The sequence below is a fragment of the Moschus berezovskii genome, chromosome 3 (assembly GCF_049115385.1).
Source record: "Moschus berezovskii isolate FMDL1 chromosome 3, NW_MosBer_1.0, whole genome shotgun sequence".
NCBI lineage: Eukaryota > Metazoa > Chordata > Mammalia > Artiodactyla > Moschidae > Moschus > Moschus berezovskii.
In genome coordinates this window covers 104,329,662-104,344,774 of record NC_142462.1, presented here as the reverse complement: position 1 = coordinate 104,344,774, position 15,113 = coordinate 104,329,662, and the positions used below count along the sequence as shown (strand labels likewise).

Genomic DNA, 15,113 nt, shown 5'->3' with positions numbered 1-15,113 from the left:
ACCCAAGCCTACACCAGAGACTCCCAGACACCCACAGGCAAATCCGGACAGTTACCTGTAGGGTCACTACTCTTTTCTATTGGGTCCTGGTGCATAAGGTTCCGTTGTGCCCTCCAAGAGTCTATTTCCCAGTCTTGTGTAAGTTCTGGCAGCTCTATGGTGGGGTTAATGGCGACCTCCTCCAAGAGGGCTTATGCCATACGCAGCTCTATGGTGGGGTTAATGGCGACCTCCTCCAAGAGGGCTTATGCCATACCCAAGTCTGCTGCACCCAGAGCCCCTGTCCCTGCGGCAGTCCACTGACGACCCATACCTCCACAGGAGACACTCAAACACAGTTCTGTCTCAGTCTCTGTTGCGTCCCTGGGCCCTGGTGTGCACAAGGTTTGTTTGAGCCCTCTGAGCGTCTCTGGAGGGAATGGGGTTTGATTCTAAATGCAAATACGCCCCTCCTACTGTCTTGCTGGGCCTTCTCCTCTGCCCTTGGATGTGGGGTATCTCCCAGCCGCTCCAGCATCTACCATCTTACTGGGATTTCTCTGACCTTGGACACGGGGTATCTCTACACTGCCGGTCCAGCAAAGCGCAGCTGCCGCTCCTGGCTTTGGTCCTGGGGTATCTCCTCATGGCCACCGCTTCTGACCTTGGACGTGGGGTATTTCCTCTCGGCAGGCTGCCACTCCAGCGCCGCACAGCCGCCGCTCCAGCGCCATGCAGCTGCCTGGTAAAAGCTATGGTTTTTCCAGTAGTCATGTACGGATGTGAGAGTTGGACCATAAAGAAGGCTGAACGCCAAAGTATTGATGCTTTTGAACTGTGGTGTTGGAGAAGACTCTTGAGAGTCCCTTGGACTGCAAGGAAATCCAACCAGTCCATTCTAAAGGAGATCAGTCCTGGGTGTTCATTGGTAGGACTGATGTTGAAGCTGAAACTCCAATACTTTGACCACCTGATGTGAAGAGCTGACTCATTAGAAAAGACCCTGATGCTGAGAAAGATTGAAAGCAGGAAGAGAAGGGGATGACAGAGGACAAGATGGTTGGATGGCATCACTGACTCAATGGACATGAGATTGAGCAAGTTCTGGAGATGGTGAGGGATAGGGAAGCCTGGTGTGCTGCAGTCCATGGAGTTGCAGAGATTGGACATGACTGAGTGACTGAACAACAACAACACTCTGCATAGAAGTTAAATGAGCAGGGTGACAGTACACAGCCTTGACATACTCATTTCCCCATTTGGAACCAGTCAGTTGTTCCATGTCTGGTTCAAACTGTTGTTCTAGACCCGCATACAGGTTTCTCAGGAGACTAAGGTGGTCTGGTATTCCCATCTCTTTAAGAATTTTCCATGGTTTGCGGTGATCTACATAGCCAAAGGCTTTGGTGTAGTCAGTGAAGCAGATGTTTTTCTGGAATTCCTTTGCTTTTTCTATGATCCAGTGGATGTTAGCAATTAGATATCTGGTTCCTCTGCCTTTTCTAAATCCAGCTTGTACAACTGAAAGTTCTTGGTTCACATAGTTTTCAAACCTAGCTTGGAGGATTTTTGAGCATTACATGCTAACATGTGAAATAAGCGCAATTGTATAGTAGTTTGAACATTCTTTGGCATTGCCCTTCTCTGGTATTGGAATGAAACCTACCTTTTCCAGTCCCGTGACCATTGTTGAATTTTCCATATATGCTGTCATATTGTGTGCAACACTTTAGCAGCAGCATCTTTTAAAATTTGAAATAGCTAAGCTGGAATTCTGTCACCTCTACTAGCTTAGTTAATAGTGGCACTTCTAAGGCCCACTTGCCTTTACAATCCAGAATTATCTGGCTCAAGGTGAGTGACCACACCATTGTGGTTATCCAGGTCATTAAGTCCTCTTTTGTATAGTTCTTCTGTTTGTTCTTGCCACCTCTTCTTAATCTCTTTTGCTTTTGTTAGGTCCTTGCCGTTTCTTTTATTGTGCCCATCTTTGCATGAAATGTTCCCTTGGTATCTCCAGTTTTCTTGAAGTGATCTCTAGTCTTCCCCATTCTATTGTTTTTCTTCTCTTTCTTTGCATTGTTGATTAAGAAGGTGTTCTGTCTCTCCTTGTTATTCTCTGAAACTCTACATTCAGTTGTATGTATCTTTCCCTTTCTCCTTTGCCTTTCACTTCTCTTTTCTTAGCTTTTTATCATGTAATTGGAATCATTACAGCATGTAGTATTTTCATATTGGTTTCTTTTACTTAGTAATATGTATTTAAGTTTCCTTTCTGTTTTTTCATGACTTGCTAGTTCATTTCCTTTTAGCACTGAATCACTTTCTGTTGTTTGGATGTCCCATAGTTTATCCATTCACTTACTAAAGGACCTCTTGATTACTTCCAATTTTGGCAATTATGAATAAAGCTGGTATAAAGTCAGGTTTCTATGTGGACATAAGTTTTCAACTCCTGTGAATAAATGTCAAAGTGAGCAATTGCTGGATCACATGTTACGTGTATGTTTGTTTTTGTAAGAAACTGTCAAACTGTCTTCCAAAGAGGCTGTGCGATTTTTATTCACCAACAGTGAATGAGAGATCCTGTGACTCCCCAGCCTTGTCAACATTTGGTGGTGTTGGTGTTCCTGATTTTGACCATTCTGTCAGTAGTGTTGTCATACCTTGTTTTATTAATAATTTAACTTTCCCTGATGAATATAATATTCAGCATCTTTTCATATACTTACTTGCCATCTGTTTTATTTTTTAAGTGTAGTTACCTGCTAAAATCTTCGGTCCATTTTAATATGATGTTTTCTTGTTTTGACTCTAAAGAGGCTTTTTTGGGTGTATTTTGGATAATCTTTTCTCAGTTACGTGTTCTGTAAATATTTTTCCTAGTCTGTGTTATCTTCTCATGCTCTTGACACTGTCTTACAGAGCAGAAGTGTTTAATTGTATTAAAGGCTGACCTATCAATTATTTCTTTCATGGATCTTGCCTTTGGGGTTGTATCTAAAAAACCATCACCATACTAAATAAACATCATCTCGGTTTCCTTCTATGTATTCTACTAGGAACTTTATTGTTCTGCATTTTACATGTAGGTTTGTGATTGCTTTTGAGGTAATTTTGTGAAGAGAGTGTAAGGTTTGCATCTAGATTCAACTTCTTGGCTTGTGGATATCCAGTTCTGGCACCATTTGTTGAAGAAACTATTTTCTCTCCATTGTGTTGCCTTTGTTTCTTTGTCAAAGATCAGTTGACTGTATTTATGTGAGTAAATTTCCTGGTTGTCTTTTCTGTTGCATTGATGTATTTGTCCATTCTTTTGCCAATATCACACTGTCTTGTTACTGTTTACCACTTTTTTTTTAACTCTTCCTCCTTGCTGTATTTCTGAATTATTACCTCGAATAGTTTCCCTGTGCCTGAAGAATATACCTTTTAGAATTCCATCCTTTATAGACTGTAGATACTTTATCCTATGCAAGACCCTGAGCTTGTACTTCTGTGGCTGTGAGTTACTTATTTTTCCATTTTTTGCACCTGTGAATGTCCTTTGCCTTTGGCTTCATATTAAAATCTTTTTGTTCCTATTTTATTCAGCATTTCTGTGTATTTGTTTAGGTCATATATTTTACTTGTTAAAAGCACATCTTTGTCAACACTGTATTATCACTCTTTTTAAATTTTAGCCATTTTGGTAGGTGTGATGTGATACCTGAAACATGGCTATAATTTGTATTTCCCCAGTGACTAACAGTGTTAAGCCTCAGTTTTTTGTGCTTTAGTTAATTTTTTCATAGCTCTAGTTTTATTCTGCTTCATGGTAGATTTTTATTACAAGGGAGTGTGCATTTTCTTTTGCTCTGAAATTTTGACTCTCATTTTTTGCTTTCTTCTCATAGTAGCTTCCGATGCATGTGGTTTGCCTCATTCATCTGCCCCATCCTGCCTTTCTCTTTCTGGGGTGATTTTTTTCTGTGCTTAATCACCATGAAAATCTTCACTCTGTTCTGTCTGTTCCTTCACGGGCTCAGTAGTCTCCAGCAGATCCTTTGTACAGCTCGGACTCGAGCGGCGTCCGAGGTATTTGAGTTTCACTACCCATAAGAAATTTGAAGTTACCTGATAAAGAAGGAGGCAAGACAGGCGAGAGGAGCCACTCCTTCTAGCATTGAGTGTGAATGTTTATAAGTACAACTGGAGATCCAGGTGAGGAGAAAGCGTGGGCAGAACTTCATTATTGTTAGTGTAACACTGACTTTGGATCCAGGTATCCATGAGAGTCCCTTATACTGCAAGGAGATCCAACCAGTCCATTCTAAAGGAGATCAATCCTGGATGTTCATTGGAGGGACTGATGCTAAAGCTGAAACTGCAATACTTTGGCCACCTCATGCGACGAGTTGACTCACTGGAAAAGACTCTGATGCTGGGAAAGGTTGAGGGCGGGAGGAGAAGGGGACGACGGAGAATGAGATGGCTGGATGGCATCACCGACTCTGTGGACATGAGTGTACTCCGGGAGTTGGTGATGGACAGGGAGGCCTGGCGTGCTGTGATTCATGGGGTCGCGGAGAGTCGGACACGACTGAGCGACTGATCTGATCTGATCTGATCCATGTAGAAATCTTGATAATTGAAAATAGAAGTTAATTATACAACTACAAACGCCTTAAGGAAAAATATGCTAAACTGAGGAAAACACAGAGTCTGCATGTCTCTGTATGTATTTTTAAAGAACGAAAAAATTATTTTTCTAGGGCAAGCCTTTAGCTCCCTGAAAAACCTGTCTTTGGACTCACTGTCAGAGTCACAGTGTGGGTGTTTCTGTATAAAGACCCATATAATTAATTGAATGTTTGTATTTTCATCTAGATGTTTTCCACTCTTAGTGTATCAGTTATTTGTGTTTAGGAAATAGTAGAATTCTGAACATTTTCTCATCTAGGCATTTCTCTGTCTCTCTCTTTTGTGGCTACACCCTGCAGCATGCAGGATCTTAGTTACCTGACTAGGGATTAAACCCAGGCCCCCAGCATTGGGAACATGGTGTTTTAACCACTGGAATGCCACAGAAGTCCCCTCACCCAGACATTTTTAAAAGGACTTTTTGGGTAGATGATAATCTTTTCAAGAATAATTTTGTAAGTATATCTATTTGGGGTCCTCATTTAAACAGTTTAAAAAACCATTTCCTTATGAATAACCTGTTGCCTTTTATAAATAATTTTTTAGCAAACATTGAGAAGAATGTGCTACCTTACCATCAAAGAAATGGCTACCATCTCTGAGGATGTGATAATTGTTACAAGCAGGTATGTGAATAGTTGAAACCTAGTACGGGATACTTACATATTTAGTGGAGTATTTGTTGTTCTCTTTCTATTAATTTTACATTTTGACTGTAAGAAAGCAATAAGAATTTAAAAAAGAATATAATGTCAAAGAGAATTCTTTTCTAAAATATGGTTGTCATCCTGTGAAAACCATCCCTGTCTGATAAAGCAAAAAAAGAAGTCACGAAGGCTAATTCTAATAGATTGATTACATTTAGAATCATAATGTCATTAAACAAAACTAAAAAGTAAATGATGCACTGAAATAAAATATTATTTAAAAATTTAAAATTTTATATTATAGTTGTTTTATGAAATAAAATATAATGAGTACATCAGAAGACTAATATCTATAATATATAAAGAACTCATATTTCAAAAGTTATCTCCATGTGATAATTAATAAAATAACTAATATAAAGAATCTGAATATCTTTAGTCATTCTCACTAGTAACCAAAAAATGTAAATTAAAAATTTAAGAATGAGTTACAATATTTTTTTGTGCTTTTTAAATTCAAATTATTTAAACTAAAAAAAAAAACCCTCAAAACCCAAGCAGCTCACCTATTTCACCCCTAGTCCCTGCCTCTGGCATCCACTAACCTGTTCTCTGTATCTATGAGCTTGGTTTTATATATGTATATTTATTTACTTATTTAAATTCCACGTATAAGAACTATTGTATTTGTCTCTCTCTGTCTGACTTATTTCAGTTAACATAAGGCTCTCAGAGTCCATACATATTGTCACAAATGGCAGGATTTCATTCTTTTTAATGGCTGAATAATATTCCAGTGCATATATGTACCTCAGTTTCTTTATCCATTCATCTATTGATGGATACTTAGCTTGTTTCCGTATCTTGGCAATTGTAAGTAATGCAGCAGTGAACATGGGAGTGCATATATCTTTTTGAATTAGTGTTATTGTTTTCTTCAGATGAATACCCAGAAATAGAACTATGTGGTAGTTCTATTTTCAGTTTTTTGAGGACGCTCCATACTGTTTTTCCTAATGGCTGTACCAGCTTACATTCCCACCAGCAGTGCAGAGGGTTCTCTTTTCTTCACGTCCTCAACGCTTGCTATTTCTGTTTTTGTTAATAACCATTCTAATAGGTGTGAGGTGATAATCTAATTGTGGTTTTGATTTACATTTTCCTGATAACTAATGAAGTAGAGCATCTTTTCATGTACTTATTGGCCATCTGTGTGTCTTCTTTGGAAAAATGCCTATTCACATCTGCCCATTTTAAATTTTTTTTGTTTTGCACTGAGTTTATGAGTTCTGTATAAGTTTTGGAAAATTACAGTATTTTTGTCGATCAAATTGACAAAAAAGAAAAAAGTCAGTCAGTACTTGTAAGGGATATTGATTTTCTTGTAAGCAGGAGGTAGAGTAATGAATTGGTTCAGTTTTTCTAGAAAGCAGTGTGGCAGCATTTGTTGATTGTTTGAAAGGGTTTATCCCTTTAATCCAGTAATTCCACATCTATGAAATTATCCTTAGAAAACAATCAGAGATAGCATTCATTGTTTATGAAATATTTTAATTTTTTGGATATATTTTTGAAACATCTTTAAAGATATGCAAAAGTCCTCAGTACAGTGCTGAATGAGAGTTGGATTCAAGTCTGTATATTCCTTATATTCTTAAAAATATTCTAAGTATTATATAAAAATTTATGGCTGAAAATACACTGATTCATTACCTGTAAGTTACCTCTGGGTGTTTGGAATTGTGGCTATTTATATTCTTTAAACTTTTGATAATTTTCTAGAATGAGAATGTATAATTTAGAGTCCTAGGAGCGGAGAGTGAAAAGTTTGGCTTGAAGCTCAACATTCAGAAAACGAAGATCATGGCATCTGGTCCCATCACTTCATGGGAAATAGATGGGGAAACAGTGGAAACAGTGTCAGACTTTATTTTTTTTTGGGCTCCAAAATCGCTGCAGATGCTGATTGCAGCCATGAAATTTAATTAAAAGACGCTTACTCTTTGGAAGGAAAGTTATGACCAACCTAGATAGTATATTGAAAAGCAGAGACATTACTTTGCCAACAAAGGTCCGTCTAGTCAAGGCTATGGTTTTTCCCATGGTCATGTATGGATGTGAGAGTTGGACTGTGAAGGAAGCTGATCGCCAAAGAATTGATGCTTTTGAACTGTGGTGTTGGAGAAGACTCTTGAGAGTCCCTTGGACTGCAAGGAGATCCAACCGGTTCATTCTAAAGGAGATCAGTCCTGGGTGTTCATTGGAGGGACTGATGCTAAAGCTGAAACTGCGGTACTTTGGCCACCTCATGTGACGAGTTGACTCACTGGAAAAGACTCTGATGCTGGGAAAGATTGGGGGCGAGAGGAGAAGGGGACGACAGAGAGTGAGATGGCTGGATGGCATCACCGACTCGATGGACATGAGTTTGAGTGAACTCCGGGAGTTGGTGATGGACAGGGAGGCCTGGCGTGCTGTGATTCATGGGGTCGCAAAGAGTCGGACACACGACTGAGCGACTGAACTGAACTGAAGACATTTAAAAAATGTTATGTAGAAAATAGTTATTAATAGTTATAATAACTCAAGTGAATCTGATTTTGTGTAGCAAAATAAATTTTGGAGGAGGATACTTATGCTTAACCAGCAGTTGTGTTGAAGTTGCAATTAGTAAAGCTTTCAGCTGAAAAGAACAGAGAGCCGGGTGTAAATAGTAACACATAAAATACGCAGAGAAACTGGTGTTGCTTCAGTGGCTCAGCAGTGTCAGGGCTGATGTGTCTTAAATTCTTTGGGACATCCTTACATTATTGCAAAATAGGTGCCTGAATTACTGGCAGTGCACCATTCAAGATGGGAGGGGTACCGGGAAGGGGGCCAGAGAGAGCCAGCACCATCTGCCTTTTTCATCAGGTATGCAAAAGCTTTTCCCAAGGCAATTTTTAGATTTCATTTGGCACAACTGTGTTATGACTAACCTTAGGAGGCCAGGAAAGTGAGTATTTAGCTTTTATAGTCCAAGGGGCAAGCTTGAGAGAAGGGATTGAAAATGGGTACTTAGATTAGTTAACTCACCACAAGTGGTTCAAATAAAAAACAAAAACAAAAAAACCTTCACCAAGATTGCTGCTGCTGCTGCTGCTAAGTCACTTCAGTCGTGTCCAACTCTGCGACCCCATAGACGGCAGCCCACCAGGCTCCCTCGTCCCTGGGATTCTCCAGGAAAGAGTACCGGAGTGGGCCGCCATTGCCTTCTCCGTCACCGAGATTGCTAGTCTCCCTGAATAGTGGAAAAGTTAAAAATAGAGTATCAACTGCTGATTGAGGATTTTCATTCCTTCGTGTAGCTGGTAGTACTTCCACCTGAGTCCTGTTAGACCGCTTTGCATTGTGGTTTGATTCTAGTTCGTTTGAAGTGATTAGTAGATGTTGTGGGCAGAATAATGTACCTTCCACCTGCAAGGCCTCCCTGTCCTAATTCCTAGGACCTGTCAGTATGGTCCACGGCAAAGGGGAATTCCAGTTGTTAATCAGCAGATAGGGAGCATATCCTGGGTTATCCATGTGGGCCCAATACAAGGCTAAGGGCCCTTATGTGGAAGAGAGAGGCGAAAGAAAAGCCTCAGTAAAGGGATGTGATGGTGGAAGCAGAGCCACAGAGCTGCACTGTTTTTGCTGGATTTGGAGATGGAGGAAGGGGACCGCAACCCAAGGAAATATGGGTAACCTCAGAAGTTGGAAAAGGCAGGGAAATGGACGAACCCCAACAGCCCCCAGAAAGGAATGCCTTCCTGCTCATACCTTGATTTTAGCCCACTGAGGCCTGTGTTGGACCTCACCTTACAGAAATGCAAGGTAAAGAAATGAATGTTGTCTTAAGCCTCTTAAGTTTGTGATAATTTGTTACAGCAACAATTGAAAACTACTGGATTTTGCAGTATATTAATGTATGAGATCAATACCTTGTACACTTTAAAGTTAGACAGTGTTATATGTCACTTACATCTCAAAATGGGGGAAAAAAAAATAGAGCCTTTGGTACCTGAAAGTAGGGTGCTGCTGTAACAGATACCTAAGAATGTGGAAGTGGCTTTGTAATTGAGTAGTGAGCGGGTGCTGGCAGAGTTTGGGGAACATGATAGAAAAATTCTGCACTGCCTTGAACAAACTGTTAGGAGAAGTATGAGCATTAACGCCTCTTCTAGACTAAGAAGGAAGTGAGCAGCAGGATAGAGAAAATGTTTATCAGGTATCATTTTGAACAGACTGTTGACAGAAATATCGACATTAAAGGTGCTGCTGGTGAGGGCTCAGAAGAAAATGAGGAAGAAGTTTTTTATTATTAATAGAAACTGGAGGATGGGGATCCTTGTTATATTGTGGCAGGAAGCATAGTTGCATTGTATCCTGCCCTAGGTGGAAAGTGGGGCTTGCAAACTTGAATTTGGATATTTAACTGAGATTTCCAAGCAGAATATTGTGGTGTGGCTTGATTTCTCTTTTTGTCATTTAGTAAAATTTAAGAGTACAGTAAAAATTGAGGAGAGACCTGTTAAATGTGAACCAGGAGATCTTGATAAATACTGAAATCATTATGTTGTACACCTGAAACTAATATAATGTTGTATGATCAATTACACCTCAAAAAACACAACAAAAATAAAACAGGAGTTGCTGATTTTGGAAATTCCCAGCCTACCAAAATGGCAGAGGATGCTCAAATCAAGAGATGTATGTTCGGAAACCATTCTCTAGAGAAAAAAAATCAGTTACTGTATAGCCTTTTGCTCAAACCTCAGAAAGATTAAAAGGTCAGTGTATTCACTCACACAAACCACTCTGAGAGATCAAGGGTGTGACTCATAGATTCCCTCAGCATCTAAGCAGAAGCTGAAAATAGAGATGGGATTATCTAGGCAAGATCTGTGGAGGAACCTCTTGACTAGTGGAGTGAGTCTGTACAAATATGGTAGTCCCACAAGGTGCTTGAGAACCTTACACCAGCAGAAACACTGCCAGCGTGGACTGAAAGGACCAGAGACGAAGTGAAAGAGGGCTGTCAGAGCCCTAAAATTCTGCAGGCAGGAGACAGGCTGGTAAGACTCCTCAGCTTTAAACACAGGCTGCCCTTTATAAAAAGGAAGGATGGCTCAGAAGGCAGAGCTGCAGGCCCATAGGGTAGAGCTGAGGACCTAGTGAATTCTGCTTAGGACTTGAACCCTCTTCCAGTTTACCTGGATGGATTTCAGAATTGTCTGGGGCCAGTAACTCTTTTTTAGCCTTCCATTTTCTCTTTTTGAATAGGAATGTTTGTGTGTGTTCTGCTATGCCAGGTCCCATCTTTGTGTTTCAGAGCAGGGAACTTGTTTTAAAGTTAAGCATGTCCACGGGTAGAGAGGATTTTGCCTCAGGGTAAATTATACCCTTTCTCACCCATCCCTTATGATTTTTGATAATAAGATTGGTGCTTTGAGTTGGGTGAGATTTAAATGAGATTTTGGACTTTGAGCTAATGCTGTAATGTGTTGATTTGGGGGATCTTGGGATGGGGTGAATGTATTTTGCCTATGAGATGGATGCAGGCCTGCTGACATGATTTTAGCCCAATGAGACCTAAAGTTGGAATTCTAGCCCATAGAACTAACTATAAGATAATGTACTTTTGTTATTTTAAGCCTCTAATTGTGGTCATTTGTTATAGCAGGAATAAAAAACAAATATATTAGATGACTATTCTGTATCCATAGGCAATTATGTTAGCATGAATATTGAGAAGACCTGAAGGCGTACACTTCACCAAAGAATATATATAAAGAGCCAATGAGTACATGGCATTGTTCTCAATATTATTAGTCATCAGGGAAATGAAAATTTAAACTTCAGTAAGGTATCTTTTCACATTCACTAAAATGGCCCACTGTTCTTGCCTGGAGAATCCCGGGGATGGGGGAGCCTAGTGGGCTTCTGTCTGTGGGGTCGCACAGAGTCGGACATGACTGATGCGACTTAGCAGCGGCAGCAGCAGCAAAGCCTGACAGTACTAAATCAACAATCCTACTCCAGTATCCAGTGTATGGAGCATTTGAAGCTGTCATACATTGTAGATGGGAATGTAGAATGGTATAGCAACCTCAGAAAAGGTTTGGCAGTTTCTTATGAAGTTAAACATATACCTACCCTGTGACCAGTGATTTTACTGCTATATATTTACCCAAGAAAATGAAAATCTTTGACCACAAAAAGACTGTACAAGAATTTGATTGCAGCTTTGTGATAGCCCTTATACTGCAAGGAGATCCAACCAGTCCATTCTAGAGGAGATCAATCCTGGGTGTTCATTGGAAGGACTGATGCTAAAGCTGAAACTGCAATACTTTGGCCACCTCATGCGACGAGTTGACTCACTGGAAAAGATTCTGATGCTGGGAAAGGTTGGGGGCGGGAGGAGAAGGGGACGACAGAGAATGAGATGGCTGGATGGCATCACCGACTCTGTGGACATGAGTTTGAGTGTACTCCGGGAGTTGGTGATGGACAGGGAGGCCTGGCGTGCTGTGATTCATGGGGTCGCGGAGAGTCGGACACGACTGAGCGACTGAACTGAACTGAAAACTAGAAACAACCCAAAGGTTCATCAATAGGAGGATGGCTAAACAAATTGTGCTTTATTAGTATAGTGGATCACTATTCAGCAATAAAAAAGAACAAATTGCTGATTCAAGCAACAACACAGACACTCTTCTAAAATAGTATGTTGGAACAAAAGAAGACACACAAAAAGAATGCTTGGATGATTCCTTTTATATAAATTCAAAGACCAGCCAAAACTCAGCTGTGGTGATAGAAACCAGAAGTCTGGTAGATTGGAGGAAACTGACTAGATGTGGGAATGAGGGAACTTTCCGAGATGAAGGAAGTATAAAGTATTTATTTTGGGTAGAGCTTACATGACTGACTCCAAATGCCATCTAACCGAACACTTAAGCTGACATTTTTTAATTGTATATAAATTACAACTCAGTTAAAGAAAAGAAAAACACAAAGAGATTTAGTTAGTGGCTTAAGGATGGTCAATTATGTTGACAGTCTGGTCATACTGTTCTACCCCTGTCTGATGAGACTCACCAGTGAAAGTCTGCATCTGAAGATTGCTTAGAATTCTGGGATTGAGTCCTGAGGACTGACCCATCGCTCACATGCCAGGTGTCGTGGGGGAGTGGATTTCAGTACGTGATTAGTTACATCCCTAGTCTCAGGAGATTTCACGGTCTCAGTTTAGAGACCATGGTTTAGGAAGAAATAAGGGGGCTAGGGGCTATGGTAATGACTGTCTGGCAGGCAGTTTTGATATCAGTTGTGGGAATAATGTGAGGATTTGGGCAAGAGGTGGACAGTAGTTTCTGAAGGAAGCAAGAAGCTAAGACCATCCACAGACTTGGTAAGAAATATTCAAGCCTAAAACAGCCTTTCGATTTGAATAGTGGTGCTGTCCCTGACATTATGTCTACCAGGACTTGGTGTAGAATAAGAAAGGAAGTGAGACACTATTCTAATTTGATTTAGCCATCACTCTAGTGAAACTTCTGTCTCAAAGATTTCTAGTAATCTCTTAATTGCAGAATCCCAAAAGCTAATTTTTCAGTCCTTATTTTACTTGGCCACTCTCTTAGCTTTAATATGGTTAAACACTATGAAGTTCTACCATCTTTGGCTTTCAGAACCATAGAACTGAATTTTCTTGTATCTCTGATTGCTCCATTTTATTTTTTCCACAGAAGTGGCTGTTCTGTTCTTTATTCAGCTTACTGATTCAAATGCCAGTCTCTTCTGGAAAAAGCTCTCCTAGACACACCAAGAAGTAATGTTTTACCAGTTATCTGGGCATCCCTTAACTCGGTGAAGTTGACACAGAAAATGAACTGTCTCAGTGCGTTTAATGGGTGTTGTGAAACCTTTCTATGTCCTGCTTTTCTTCCCTCTCTCCTGCCCAGTTGACACGCAGACTGCCCCAGTTTATTTGGATTCTTATTCTCTATTAAATACTTATTCTCTATTAAAATGAAATTGTGGAAGACTTTTGAGAGACAATGATGAAAATGATGCCAAATCATAAAATTCCATTCTCTTGCGAACACCAGCGAGTAAAAGGGAAGGTCGGGGGACTTCTAATTCTAGCCAAGATGGAGTAAGGCCCTGACAGGCCATTTGTTCCAATAATTACAGCAAAAACCTCTGGACAGAGGTATAGAAAGGTATACAGGTATACCTGAGGCCTTTGAGTAATAACAGTGAAATAGATCATGGCATCCAGTCCCATCACTTCATGGGAAATAGATGGGGAAACAGTGAGAGACTTTATTATTTTGGGCTCCAAAATTACTACAGATGGTGACTGCACCCATGAAATTAAAAGACACTTGCTCCTTGGAAGAAAAGCTATGACCAACCTAGACAGCATATTAAAAAGCAGAGACATTACTTTGCCAACAAAGGTCCATCTAGTCAAATCTATGGTTTTTCCAGTAGTCGTGTATACATGTGAGAGTTGGACCATAAGGAAGGCTGAGCACCGAAGAATTGCTGCTTTTGAACTGTGGTGTTGAAAAAGACTCTTGAGAGTCCCTTGGACTGCAAGATCAAACCAGTCCATCCTAAAGGAAATTAGTCCTGAATATTCATTAGAAGAACTGATGCTGAAGCTGAAACTTCAATACGTTGGCCACCTGATGCAAAGAACTGACTCACTGGAAAAGACCCTGATGCTGGGAAAGATTGAAGGCAGGAGGAGAAGGGGACGACAGAGGATTGAGATAGTTGAATGGCATCACCGACTTGATGGACGTGAGTTTGAGCAAGCTCCAGGAGTTGGTGATGGACAGGGAAGCCTGGTGTGCAGCAGTCCATGGGGTCACAAAGAGTCAGACATGACTGAGCGACTGAACTGAGTGAGTAACGGTGTGGTGAGTCTCATGGATATTCTGGACCGAGAACGGACTAATCCAAGAACTATATGGTGGGAGGAGTCAACAAAGACTGAAGCCTGTCTCAGTCCTGAGCACAGGTTAAAGACAAGACCTCTGCAAGCTGGAGAGCACGGGGGAAGAATCCTTGTGTATTCTTGTTTTTCTCTTTATTTTCTGGTCTTGCCTTGAAGGCCAGCCCTAGTTCTGGAAGATTACTGTGATGTGACAGCAGTATTTCAGACACCTGAAACCCTGAGATACGCCGTTTAAAACCACAGTGAGATACCACTATACATCTTTGAATCAACTAAAAATTAAATAGACTCACTTTACCATATATTACCAAGGATGTAGAGGAGTTGGATTTCCCATATGCTTCTGGTAGGAGTCAGTACCATAGACAGACCAGTGGAAAATATCACTATGGCTACGTAAAGCGTCACCTCGGCTGTACTGATCTACATTTTTTGGACTTCTCTGATACAAATGGAAAGTGCAGAATTAGACCCAAGTACATGTGAAAATTTAGTATATGATGAAGGCAGCATCTCTAATCACTGGGGTAAACATGTACTTTAAAAAAAGTAATTTATTTGGCTGTGCCGGGTCTTAGTTGCGGCATGCAGGATCTTTTTTGTTGTTGTTGTAATTTATTTTTTAATTGAAGTATAATTGCTTTACAATGTTGTGTTAGTTTCTGCTATGCAACAGTGTGAATCAGCTGTAAGTATACATATATCCCCTTCCTCTTGAGCCTCCCCACCCCACCTCCCTCTCATTCCACCCCTCTACGTCATCACACAGTGTGGCGCTGAGCTCCCTATGCTGTATGGCATCTTCC

General features: G+C 40.4%; 1 protein-coding gene across 2 annotated transcripts in view; it reads left to right on the top strand.

Moving 5' to 3' along the window:
- Window positions 1-15,113, top strand: part of COPG2 (coat protein complex I subunit gamma 2) — a 167,039-nt gene that overhangs the window by 20,021 nt on the left and 131,905 nt on the right. For both annotated transcript variants that reach the window (XM_055421272.2, XM_088834668.1), the window contains exon 5: window positions 5,209-5,288. In XM_055421272.2, coding sequence (XP_055277247.2) covers window positions 5,209-5,288 — 80 coding nt within the window. The remainder of the gene's footprint in view (window positions 1-5,208; window positions 5,289-15,113) is intronic.